Source organism: Neomonachus schauinslandi, chromosome 10, assembly GCF_002201575.2.
Source record: "Neomonachus schauinslandi chromosome 10, ASM220157v2, whole genome shotgun sequence".
NCBI classification, from domain to species: Eukaryota; Metazoa; Chordata; class Mammalia; order Carnivora; family Phocidae; genus Neomonachus; species Neomonachus schauinslandi.
In genome coordinates this window covers 66,125,853-66,138,924 of record NC_058412.1, presented here as the reverse complement: position 1 = coordinate 66,138,924, position 13,072 = coordinate 66,125,853, and the positions used below count along the sequence as shown (strand labels likewise).

General features: G+C 37.5%; 1 protein-coding gene and 1 pseudogene across 1 annotated transcript in view; one reads left to right on the top strand and one right to left on the bottom strand.

The window, feature by feature from the left end:
• Positions 1–13,072, bottom strand: part of PSME4 (proteasome activator subunit 4) — a 111,619-nt gene that overhangs the window by 86,189 nt on the left and 12,358 nt on the right. The window contains exons 2-3 of the mRNA XM_021701246.2: positions 5,250–5,390; positions 4,499–4,615 (exon numbers count right to left, since the gene is read on the bottom strand). Of these exons, the coding sequence (XP_021556921.1) occupies positions 4,499–4,615; positions 5,250–5,390 (258 nt within the window). The remainder of the gene's footprint in view (positions 1–4,498; positions 4,616–5,249; positions 5,391–13,072) is intronic.
• Positions 1,803–2,199, top strand: LOC110590458 (annotated as a pseudogene).

The following is a 13,072-nucleotide window of genomic DNA, read 5'->3' as shown; positions in this document are numbered from 1 at the left end:
AGACTCTTAATCATTGGAAACAAACTGAGGGTTGCTGGAGGGGAGCGGGGTGGGAGGATGGGCTAACTGGGTGATGGACATTAAGAAGGGACTGTGATGTAATGAGCACTGGGTATTATATAAGACTGATGAATCACTGCCTTCTACCTCTGAAACCAGTAATATATGTTGATTAATTGAATTTAAATTAAAAAAAGACATTATTTATATTTATTTTTGTCATTGAGTACAGATAAAGAATATAAGTAAATTATTTACAAATTTCATTTGAAAATAACTACACAATACAAAAGGGGGTGCTGCCTGCTCTAAACCAAGCAAAAATTTATTTCAGCAAAGACACGATGTTTCTTCAAAAGACCAAGAACAGCCATGGTCAAACTTCTAAGGAAGGAGGTTTCCATGAGAGCAAGAATGACGGGATGCTTCAGGAAAAGACATGGTAATAAGCAGAGTATCCAGATGCAGGGTTGAACTATAAGCAGTGACTGACATGAACAGTGATAAGCTCTGACACAATTTCCAGGAAAGAAGAAAGCCATAGATATGTATTAGTGACCATGCAGGACTTAAAAGGAAGCAGCTGCCTTTGAAAAGGTACACCTCAGGGCAGGAAGTAAGGAGGTTGGTCACGAAAAAGCAAGTAAAGGACCTAACTGGAGAAGAAATGATTGAAGAAGCTGACTTTTCTCCCCTAGAATTTACCAAAGATTTTCTGAGGCAGCCAAAAAACCAGCCAGGAAAATTTCGAAAAGATAACTTATTTTGAACACAGTTTAAAGGTCCCTGAAATCTATGAAACTGTGATTCCAGTCAAAGCCTCAACGGCCTCATATTTTAAGAAGGCCCAGTCAATCCAATCCGTGCCATGTTTCTTCCAGCAGAATTAATACTCGGAACCTTTACAACAAAGCTTTTATGCTAAATTTTGGGTTTTCATAATAATACTTGTAAAAATACATTTGAAGATGTACCATTTAGCTTCATGATGAATTTTCTCTTTTTATGGTTGAAATGGGTTTCGTCATTTTAACCCATAAAATCTTCAGGAAAGAAATGATCTCTCACCACCCTATTTGTGACCATTGTCCAAAAACCAATTAGGTCCTAAGTTCAGGATCACCTACAGTCATTTTTTTTAAAACTCTTTTCATTTATATCATTTCACTATTTACTTATGACCTAAAAATCTTTTAAAGTCTGCCACCTGCAGTCATTTTCAAAAAATTCTATGGTAAGGGTATAACAAAGGCTTCTGACTTCAGTGAAGCCTGAGAAATGATCATGGATTAAAATAACTGAACTGGGGAGGCTATAAGAAGTCATGAAATAATGAAAACATGACTAGAACTGAGAGAGAAATCACAGAAATAAATCTTTAAGGACTTAATTTATAAAAAAGAAAAAGGAAAATAACACAAGTGTGTAAAACGGTGCTCTTCAGGAAGTAAGTACATATGTGTATGACAAACAACTCTAGGTAATGAGAGGAGAGGTAAACTGAAGAAAATTGTAGAAACTTTCCTAAAAATAAACCTCGATTACAAATAGTTTTAAGAGTTTTTTCTTAGGGGCGCCTGAGTGGGTCAGTCAGTTAAGCCTCGGACTCTTGATTTTGGCTCAGGTGTTGATCTCAGTGTCGCGGGTTCAAGCCCTGAGTTGTGGAGCCTACTTATAACAAAGAAGATTCTGAGCCCAGCCCGGTGTGGAGCACAGGAAGCCCAGGAAGATCGACAGGTGGCAGAGGCATGAGCCCCTGGGCAGTCGGCTCCTTCCTGGTCTCTCCTTCCTCACACATCAGCATGAAAGCCTTTAGTGCAATGAGGCCTGTTAGAAAAAAACAGTCTTTCGGACCACAGCCTGGTCATCTCCTGGAGCAAAGCCCTGGTGGAGGACCCGATGAGCCTTCTGTACAACATGAATGACTGCTACTCCAAACTCACAGAGCTGGTGCCCAGCATCCCCCAGAACAAGAAGGTGAGCAAGATGGAAATCCTGCAACAAGGCATCTTGGACCTGCAGATCACCCTGGACTCGCACCCCACTATTGTCAGCCCATACTACTAGCGACCCGGACAGAGCCAGGCATCCAGGCCACTGCTGACCACCCTAAACACGGACATCAGTATCCTGTCCTTGCAGGCTTCTGAATTCTCTTCTGAATTAATATCAAATGACAGCAAAGCGCTCTGTGGCTGAATAAATGGTGTTCATGACTTTCCTTTTCTTTGCACAAGAACAACGAATTCACAGGATCACTGAACTTACTTTTTTAAGATTTTATTTATTTATTTTTTGTGAGAGAGGGAGAGAGAAAGCCCCTGTGCACATGAGTGGGGGGGGAGGGGCAGAGGGAGAAGCAGACTGCCTGCTGAGCAGGGAGCCAGATGCGGGGCTCAATCCCAGGACGCTGAGATCATGACCCCAGCCGAAGGCAGACGCTTAACCGACTGAGCCACCCAGGCACCCCCTGAACTTATTTTTCAACCATTTCACAAGAAGAACAACAAACTGAATGGACATTTTTTAAAAATGGAAAGAAAACTAAGAATGACCATCTTCCCCAGGGTGTTCTCTGACCTGGACTGTGATATTAGTTATTTATGAAAAAGACTTTTAAATGCCCTTTCTGCAGTTGGAAGATTTTCTTTATATACTATTTCCACCATGAGGAGTGAAAACATTAAAATCGTAAGGAATTTCCCAATTTAAACAGACTTTGCCTTTTTTCAAAGGTGGAGCGTGAATACCAGAAGAATCCAGTATTCAGTTACTTAAATGAAGTCTTTTGGCCAGAAATGACCCTTTTGACGCAAGCCTAATGAATGCTGTGTGTGTATATATATGTATGTATATGTGCACGCGTGCGCGCAAGCACGTCCATGTGTGTGTGGTGAAACCTTGTGAACTCTTTAATTAGAGTTTTCTTGTATAGTGGCAGAGATGTATATTTCTGCATACAAAGAAAGTGTAATGATGTACTTATGCTAAACTTTTTATAAAAGTTTAGTTGTAAACTTAACCCTTTTATACAAATTAAATCATGTGTTTATTGAATGGTGATTGCCTGCTTTATTTCAGAGGACCAGTGCTTAGATTTTTATTATGCTATAACTGAGCCCAAATAAATACAAGTCCAAATTTATGTAAACTATATAAGATTATAATAAACATGTCTGAAGTCAAAAAAAAAAAAAGAAAAAGAAACGAAAAGAAAAAAAAAGGAGGTTTTGTTTTTTTGAAGTAGCCCAATGCAGGGCTTGAACCCACGACCCTGAGTTCAAGAGTTGGACATTTAACCGAATGAGCCAAAGTTTAAGAGTATTTTAAGCCAAATATACCAAGACTGAGAAAATTAAGAGCTGGATCATAAATAGATAAGGCCTTGTTAACAAGGAAGAACAATACTTTGCAGTCAAGTCTAAAATCACTATTTACAGGGGCGCCTGGGTGGCTCAGTCATTAGGCATCTGGCTTCAGCTCAGGTCATGATCCCGGGGTCCTGGGATCGAGCCCCACATTGGGCTCCCCGCTCTGCGGGAAGCCTGCTTCTCCCTCTCCCACTCCCCCTGCTTGTATTCCCTCTCTCGCCGTCTCTCTCTCTGCCAAATAAATAAATAAGCTTTTAAAAAAAAAAAATCACTATTTACCAAAAAAGGACAGATCATCATACTGTATTCTGTAAACTCAGAATAAAATACAAAAGGTACCAGAATTAGAGATCTGGAAGAGTTAGGATGTACATAAAAGAAGGTATAATCAACCAGACATTCATAATCCTAGTATGTCTAAACATTGCATCCTAGTGTGTCTAAACCAAGAAGTTGTGCATTTGAATAGCTTGCATTCCATGAACAGTCAGTGAAACTAACGTTTCTTTAACTGGGATGTGGGTACCCTCTGGAATATGCCAAGCTCCTCCTCTTTTTCTTTTTTTTTTTTTTTTAAAGATTTTATTTATTTATTTGAGAGAGAGAGAATGAGAGAGAGAGAGCATGAGAGGGGGTAGGGTTAGAGGGAGAAGCAGGCTCCCCGCTGAGCGGGGAGCCCGATGCGGGACTCGATCCCGGGACTCCAGGATCATGACCTAAGCCGAAGGCAGTCGTTTAACCAACTGAGCCACCCAGGCGCCCCGCCAAGCTCCTCTTCTTGAGGCATTCATTTTACTTGAAGAATTAAAACACATGTGAACATATAATGAAGAATGCCAAATGTGCATTACTTTCAATGACAAAATACTAGATTTCAAACAAAAATCTGCTGTCTTTGGCCAGTATGGTAATGTTAGCTGTCAGATATCCTGGTAGGACATTCTTAAGTGTAACTTCAGATACAGTTTAAAGAGGGCAATAAATTGTTTTGAGAGTGAAGTTACAAAGAAATGAGCACACTGAAATGTCTATTTGCTTATCTCAAATAACCCAATCATTTCTCAATTATGACCAAATTCTAAAAAGCCCCAAGTGCTCCCAAAGAAGTACTTTAAAAGGAAACTTACTTAGGAAACCAATTTAATCCCAGGTGCTCTGTCTTGGAATATAGTATTCTTTCCACCATGTCATAAAGTGGTCTCCAAGGTAACTCCAAATCATCTCTTGAAAGAAGTTCCTTTTTCCTAATAATAAAAAAAAGTAACCATATATGTATATATTCATGCACAGCTGTTTATATCACACCTACTACACAGGGATGACAGTTGTTAAATGCTGCTGTCATCCTGATGGGCCTTGCTTTTCCCTATCCACAGCAACTCACTGGTAGAATGCAGTAGTAGGAAGAACAATGCACCAGATTCTTACTGCTGCTCAAACCTCAAAGAGCACCAGGTAAAAGGGGGCATTTAAATTTGTGCCACCATTACTGCCAATGAATTTCCTATTTTCCCATGTTACCTATGGAGTATTTAATTGTTTCCAGCATTGTGCTGGGTACATAGGCGTAAAGAATAAATGATTCATGACTCCTTCAGGATCTTACCACATACATAATAGAAGAAAACTAGTTTAAACGAACATCAAGTAACATATATTTCCATGTGTGCTACAAAACAGAAGGCCTCACAAGGAGACAGAATTTTAATTAATTAACACGTATGGCTTAAACTTATGATAAAATTTTCTGCAACCTTTTTGCAAACTGGCAATTTGGGACTTGGGTCTTCTTATCAAAGAACACTTAGCTCTTGTTGCCTAAAACCTTGAAGAAACAAACCAAAAACTGTTAGCAGAAATCACAGGAAATGTACTTACTTTAACAAGTTGATCAAGAGACGGGCAAATCCCTGCATCATGCTGATTTCCAGTTTTGGAATTGATACCAGCTCATACAATAACTTGATAAAAAGAACATGATCTTCTTTGCTAAATTTTCTCCCATAAAGTCGAATATATCTGCAACAGAAAAATCAATATAGCCTTTAAAAATAAGTTACCCATATTCACTGCCAGCATTATTCACTGCCAAAGTGTGGAAGAAACATGAATGTCCATCAATGGATGAATGAATAAACAAAATGCAGTGTGTATTTGTGGTGTGTGTGTGTGTGTATTATTATTATGCTGTGAAATTAGTCAATCATAAAAGACAAATACTGCACGATTCCACTTATATGCAGTATCTAAAATAATCAAACTCATTGAAACAAAAAGTAGAATAGTAGTTACCAGGGACAAGTGGAGGTGGGGCACACAAGGAAACACGGAGTTATTCAAGGAGTACAGAGTTTCAGTTATGTAAGATGAAAAAGTTCTGAAGATCCATTGTACAATGTACATATGCTAATAATACTGTAGTGTACACTTAAAAATTGTTAAGAGTAAATTTGTTTTTGCCACAATAAAAAAAAATATGTATTATGACACCTTAATTTCAAATGCCCTTGATGTTAAGCATTTATATCTTTACTCATTATGTAGGAAAAATTATTCTGTTTTAATTAAGACTACCAAATAATAATTTAATTAACAAAAGGCTTATAATGATAACTGAATTCTCATCAACATTCAGTGACCAATTAAAATACTGTTGTCTTATTGTTGTTTGGTCTTAACTGGCCTTTGGCCATTAGTATCCCTGAAATGGGTTCCTTTGTCCCCTTCCTTTTATTAAGTAAGTGCTCATTCAAGAGAATTATCTGTTTATATATAACTCCTAAAACTACTTAAAAACAGCATATCACAATATAAAGAATAAAACAGAACAGGAGAGTACAGATATAGAAGTTTACTGTTTAACCACAGAATCTTTGAAGGAAGAATAATGGTTTGCTTAGAATCCTAAAATACACCAAGTTACATAACTTATAATACCATGTGTTTCTGAGTTAACTCACAGTTATACTAAAATTAAGTTACTATCAAAAATAATATAGTATTTTACTTCAAAGTTATACATGTTTAGTTTTTTAACTTTAGATAACCAAGGTAATCAAAAGCATCGACTACAAGCAAAGGAAAAAGTGTCCTAAAAAGCAAGAATGACTAATTAATTATAGACTATTTTAAGGATGCAAAAGTAACAAAAACTTAAGTAACCAAAACTACTTAGAACAAATTAGTGAACACTTAAAAATCATAAACACCTTTGAGAAAGAATCATTTTACAAATATATAAACCAACAGAAAAGATATTAATATTCCTTATATGTTCTTTAGCACTGCCCCAATAGCTAAGATCAAATTGAATTTATGCTTAACTTATAAAATTAGGGTATCTAACTGCTTTTCCTTTCCAGAAATTCCTCAAAATTCTTGGTCCACTAAAAACATACTTTTTCATTTCTCAGGCTGTTGTGTATTTATTTATTCATTCAGCTCTTTTCTCTTGTTTCAAGACAGAATCCCATGATTTCACCTTAGTACTCTGTGACCGGATAGTATAGACAGCAGAGCAATGAGAGTGAAATACTGTTTTGCTTCTGCCAGTAATTACTGTGCAAGTTTCTTAACTACACTGGGCTGGTAAAGCAAATGGAATAGTGAAGGCAATATACAAAAACCCTAAGCCCAGGGCTACCAGGGGCACTTTAAGTTGCTGAATAAACGTGGTAGAGCCTCCTGCAGCCTCCCCTCAAGTTCACTCTAAATTTTGGAGTAAAAGGTAGAATCAACACTACTTTCAAATGAAAGCAAACTGTATTCCTAAAAACTACACGGAGAAGAGTTCAAAGAACCATCCTTTGCTTTCAGTGGCTACTTCAGGTCTAGCCAGGACTCTGGATGCCCCTGGAGCTCTGTACTTTCCTCTGTGGCTAGGATACTTCTGGAGAAAAACTGGGGAAACATGGCTCTAAGTCATCGAAATAACTTAGCTACAGTCCATTGCATTTACTGCAGTAGAAAGGCAACTATACGCTTAACATTAGGAACACAAAATTCAGAGCCCCAAATTTAATATTATGAAAAGAAGAGACCAACAGGGGGATTCCTAGAGGAGGTAGAACTGCTGACAAAACTAGAGATGTTAGGGGATTACTCAGAAAGAAACCTTCTATTTTCCCTGTCAACCAGGAAACAGTTCCTGTCAACCAGAAAGTGGTTCTTGTCTCAGCATTTCTCAAAATGCAGTCCAAGAAAAATTTGTTCTGAAGAGCACAAAGTACAAGAAGAAAATTAATAATTGCTTTTCATAAAAATTGAGAAATTCTGTTCACAATAAAACACTATTAAAAGTGAAAAGCCCAATGTGATATTTGGAATACATCCACCTGAGAAAGTACTCTTATGCAAATTACATAAGAACTCCTTCAAATCAGTAGACACAACCAGATTTAAAAAAAAAAAAAAAAGGCAAAAGACTCAGGCAGGCACTTCTCAGAAGACAACATACAGATGGCTAATAAGCATATGTAAAGATACTCAACACCCTTACTCACCAGTAAAAGCAAATTAAAACCACAGTAAGGTATCACTTTACACCCACCAGACTGACTAAAACTAAAAAGCCTAATAATATCTAGTTTGGGTGAGAATGTGGAACAACCGGACCTTTCATATGTTAATGGTAGGTGTATAAAGTCGTATAACCACTTTGGAAAAAGTGCCTTGATAATACCTAGCAAATGTCTATTAGACTGTTTAAAATGCATATTCCTGAGTTCCATCTTAAATCTAGACCATTAAAATACCAGGAGTGTAAAGTGCAATAAAATTGTTCAAAAAAATAAAAAAAAATACTCAGGGTGGAGACTAAGAACCTTCATTTTTCAAAAACTACTCCAGTTGGTTTTTCTGTATATTTATGTTCAAAAATCCTACTTTTGACCATATTGATAATCTTTTCTTTTTCTAATTTTCACTTTAAGTTTTAGAACTAAAAATTACTATTAGAGGTCTCAAAATACTTGAAAACCTTGCTAACAGTCATGATTGATCTTTTGAACAGAGTTTCTTAAACTATCCAGAATATATAGATGATGTCATTATGTTCCATCCTCCCACAGGGGAGAAAAACTATGAAAGATAATACAAAAGCACTTTTTAATTGCTTCCTTCCTCCTCACAACCTTATATGTATTAATCAAATGCTTTAATTTTTAATCTCAAGCAAAGAAAGGCAGTAGCATACCAGGAACAGTAGTTATTTAATAAAGTGTGCAATACTGTCAAGGTTTTTTCTACTATACAACCTGAAGATAGTTTACTATTCATTACAAGGAAGTTTGAAGTAATACAAAATTATACGTTACTGAAACGAACTAAGAATTAGAGCTTGACAAGAGGCTAAAAATACTGGTTTCAATACAAGCTTTGTCATTCACCAGTTATTTTTCTTTAAGGCCATCGCTGGGTTTCTAAGGTCCTAACTTTAGCCATCAATCAAGTAAAATTAATATAATTTCAGAACAACATTAAGACTATTTGTAATTATAGGGGCGCCTGGGTGGCTCAGTCGTTAAGCGTCTGCCTTCGGCTCAGGTCATGATCCCAGGGTCCTGGGATCGAGCCCCGCATCGGGCTCCCTGCTCCGTGGGAGGCCTGCTTCTCCCTCTCCCACTCCCCCTGCTTATGTTCCCTCTCTCGCTATCTCTCTGTCAAATAAATAAATAAAATCTTAAAAAAAAAAAAAGACTGTAATTATAAAAGATGTTAAGACATTTAGCAATGACATTTAATCTTAAGTAAATGCTTTATTTTGGGTAGTCCTACTCAAAAGACAAAAAAATGGAATTTTATTTATAAAATTTAAAAACTAGAGTTTAACTATATTCATTTAAAACACTGATGGATCTTTTTTTTTTTTTTGGAAAGATTTTATTTATTTATTTGAGAGAGAGAGAGAGAGAGCACAAGCAGGGGGAGGGGCAGAGGGAGAAGCAGGCTCCCTGCTAAGCAGGGAACCCCATGTGGGACTCAATCGCTTTTAAAAAATCCTACATCTAGGGTCGTCTGGGTGGCTCAGTCAGTCGAGTGGTTGAGCATCTGACTTGATTTCTGCTCCATGCTCAGTAGGGAGTCTGCTTGAGATCCTCTCCCTCTTCCTCTTCCTCTCTGCCTGTCTTACACTCTCTCTCTCAAATAAATAAATCTTAAAAAAAAAAAAAAAACACTCCACATCTAACAATACATCCTAAGTAAAAATCTAGAATATCAAAGTCAAAATACCAAAGTTTTTCATTGCACATTTGCAGTAAAATTTTCCTGGGGAAAAAAAAGGAAGCCGACATAAGAGAATGGTTTGCTAAATTGTGGTTTATGCCTTTAGATATAATGCAGTCATTTAAAATATGTTTTTAAAGCACTTTAGTGGATGTGAAATGAAATGTCTTATTAAAAAAAAAAAAGCAGGATACAAGGGGCACCTGGGTGGCTTAGTCAGTTAAGCGTCTGCCTTTGGCTCAGGTCATGATCTAGGGGTCCTGGGATCAAACACGGAGAGGGGCTCCTGCCTGCTTTTCCCTCTGCCTCTGCCCTGCCCCTGCCCCCTGCTTGTGCTTGTGCTCTCTCGCATGCACTCTCTCTCTCTCAAATAAATAAAATCTTTTTTTTTTAAGATTTATTAATTTAGGGGGCGCCTGGGTGGCTCAGATTGTTAAGCGTCTGCCTTTGGCTCAGGTCATGATCCCAGGGTCCTGGGATCGAGCCCCGCATCGGGCTCCCTGCTCGGCGGGGAACTTGCTTCTCCCTCTCTCTCTACTGTTCCCCCTGCTTGTGCTCTCTCGCTCTATCAAATAAATAAAATCTTAAAAAAAAGAAAAAGATTTATTAATTTAGGGGCGCCTGGGTGCCTCAGGTGCCTCTCCCACTCCCCCCTGCTGTGTTCCCTCTCTTGCTGTGTGTCTGTCAAATAAATAAATAAAATCTTTAAAAATAAAAAAGATTTATTATTTATTTGAGAGAGCACACAGAAGGAGAGCAATGTGGGGCTCAATCTCAGGACCCTGGGATCATGACCTGAGCTGAAGGCAGACACTTAAACGACTGAGCCACCCAGGCGCCCCAATAAAATCTTTTTTAAAAAAAGCAAGATACAAAACATATATGAATACAACCAAAGAAAATATATAATCATACATTAAGATTAAAAGATAAAACAGACACCATAACACATTACCTCTATGGTAAAATGGAGTGATTTTCATGTTTTCCTATATACCTTTGTTTATTCTAACTTTCTTAAGTAAAAAGGCATTATTTTTGTAATTAAAACATGTAAAAACATTTCATATCAAATTTCTATTGTAAAATACAATGTTTAAAATTAGGTAATCAATATTTCTGCATTTCTACATTTCTTTTAATAAAAACAGCCCTTATCAAAGACTACTAAAGTCCTATTTAAAAGAGCACAGGAGTCAGGTTGTAGGGTTCTCCCTAGCCAAAAATGACACCAGAGCATGAATCACGGTAATTACCTGCAATGTATATTTAAATCCATTGAGTTCATAATGAAACTAAAAAATATAAATACAAACAAAAGAAAAACCCCACAGATTATGCCCTTGAAGAATGCTATGGGACCAAGTCATTATCTTAAAAACTGGTAAATAGGGTGCCTGGGTGGCTCAATCTGTTAAGCCTTGGACTACTGATTTCAGCTCAGGTTGTGATCTCAGCTCATCTCAGCTCTGTTAGATCCAACCCTCCCTCGGATGAGCCCACACTCCGCGGTGAGTCTGCTTGAGTTCTCTCCCTCTGCCCCTCCCCCTGCTTGCATGGGCATGTGCTCTCTCTCTAAAATAAATAAATCTTAAAAAAAAACCTGGTAAATAAAGAGAACCAATGAAACATTTATCCTGGCTTCTATAAGAATTGTACCTCAGGGTAAACAATAGTTCAGGAGTAAAAGTTTTTTAGAGAACTTCAGCTAATAAGCAAAGAACCATTTTGCAATCTCTAAAGAATGCAGAATGGCCCTTAACATCACAAAAAGAAAACCAGGGATTATGCCTCTCCTGATAAAAGTATACCATATACCTAATACCTAGTCTTGAAAAAGAAAATGAAATTTTATATGCTGAATAGAAACAACAAAATCAATGACTGTCTTTAACATTTCAATCAGACTTTGACTAAAGGTAATTAAAATTATATAATAAAGCCGACTTTTTTAAAAGACAAAAAAATGAGATTACAGAAACTGTGCCCTCTTTTCAATCTTATGTGGAATACCTATAAAACTGGTCATAAACTCACTTAATTCTAACATGGACATTATTCTGGCCAAACAGTCTGATTATAATAAAATATAAATTAGAAAATATTAAGATGGTATAACAAAAAGAAACCAAATTATTTAAAAATACACAGTCTTAATTAAATAGCCAATATCAGACTTAAGGCATTCCCCCTCTAAGAGGCACTTCTTTATTTTTTTTCTATTTTTTTTTATTATTATGTTATGTTAATCATCATACATTACATCATTAGTTTTTGATGTAGTGTTCCATGATTCATTGTTTGTGTATGACACCCAGTGCTCCATGCAGAACGTGCCCTCTTTAATACCCATCACCAGGTTAACCCATCCCCCTACCCCCTCCCCTCTAGAACCCTCAGTTTGTTTTTCAGAGTCCATAGTCTCTCATGGTTCGTCTCCCCCTCCGATTCCCCCCCTTCATTCTTCCCCTCCTGCTATCTTCTTCTTCTTTGTTTTTTAACATATAATGTATTATTTGTTTCAGAGGTACAGATCTGTGATTCAACAGTCTTACACAATCCACAGCAAGAGGCACTTCTTTAAAACCAAAAACCTTTAAAGGTCTACAACCTTTAAAACCAGAGAGATTCAAGACAATAATGACTATTCTTACTATTATTATTTAGCATTATTCTGAATCTAGAGATTAAAGAGTAAACTAGGAAACACAAATAGGGGTAACTGTTTCAGGAAGGGTAAAAGAGTATGTTGTCAATGCTATGATTTTCCCTACAACATCTAAATCCAGCAACAAGAAAAACCCACTTTTATTTTTTTTTTAAAGATTTTATTTATTTGACAGAGAGACAGACAGCGAGAGAGGGAACACAAGCAGGGGGAGTGGGAGAGGGAAAAGCAGGCTTCCCGCTGAGCAGGGAGCCCGACGTGGGACTCGATCCCAAAACCCTGGGATCATGACCTGAGCCGAAGGCAGATGCTTAACGACTGAGCCATCCAGGTGCCCCCGAAAAACCCACTTTTAGACTAAATAAGAAAATCCACAGAATATGTTTTTTAAAATTGGCAGCCTTCTTTACGGTAACCAGATAAAAAACAGTGGTGAATGGAGGTAAACTGTTCCATTAATAATATCAACAAAAAGGGCGCCTGGGTGGATCAGTTGGTTAAGCGACTGCCTTCGGCTCGGGTCATGATCCTGGAGTCCCGGTATCGAGTCCCACATCGGGCTCCCTGCTCAGCGGGGAGTCTGCTTCTCCCTCTGACCCTCCCCCTTCTCATGCTCTCTCTCTCATTCTCTCTCTCAAATAAATAAATAAAAAATCTTAAAAAAAAAAAATAATATCAACAAAAAGATTCATTAGAGATTTATCTGAAAGAGGGCGCCTGAGTGGCTCAGTCCGTTAAATGTCTGACTTTGGCTCAGGTCATGGTCTCAGGGTTCTAGGACTGAGCCCTGCATGGGGCTCCCTGCTCA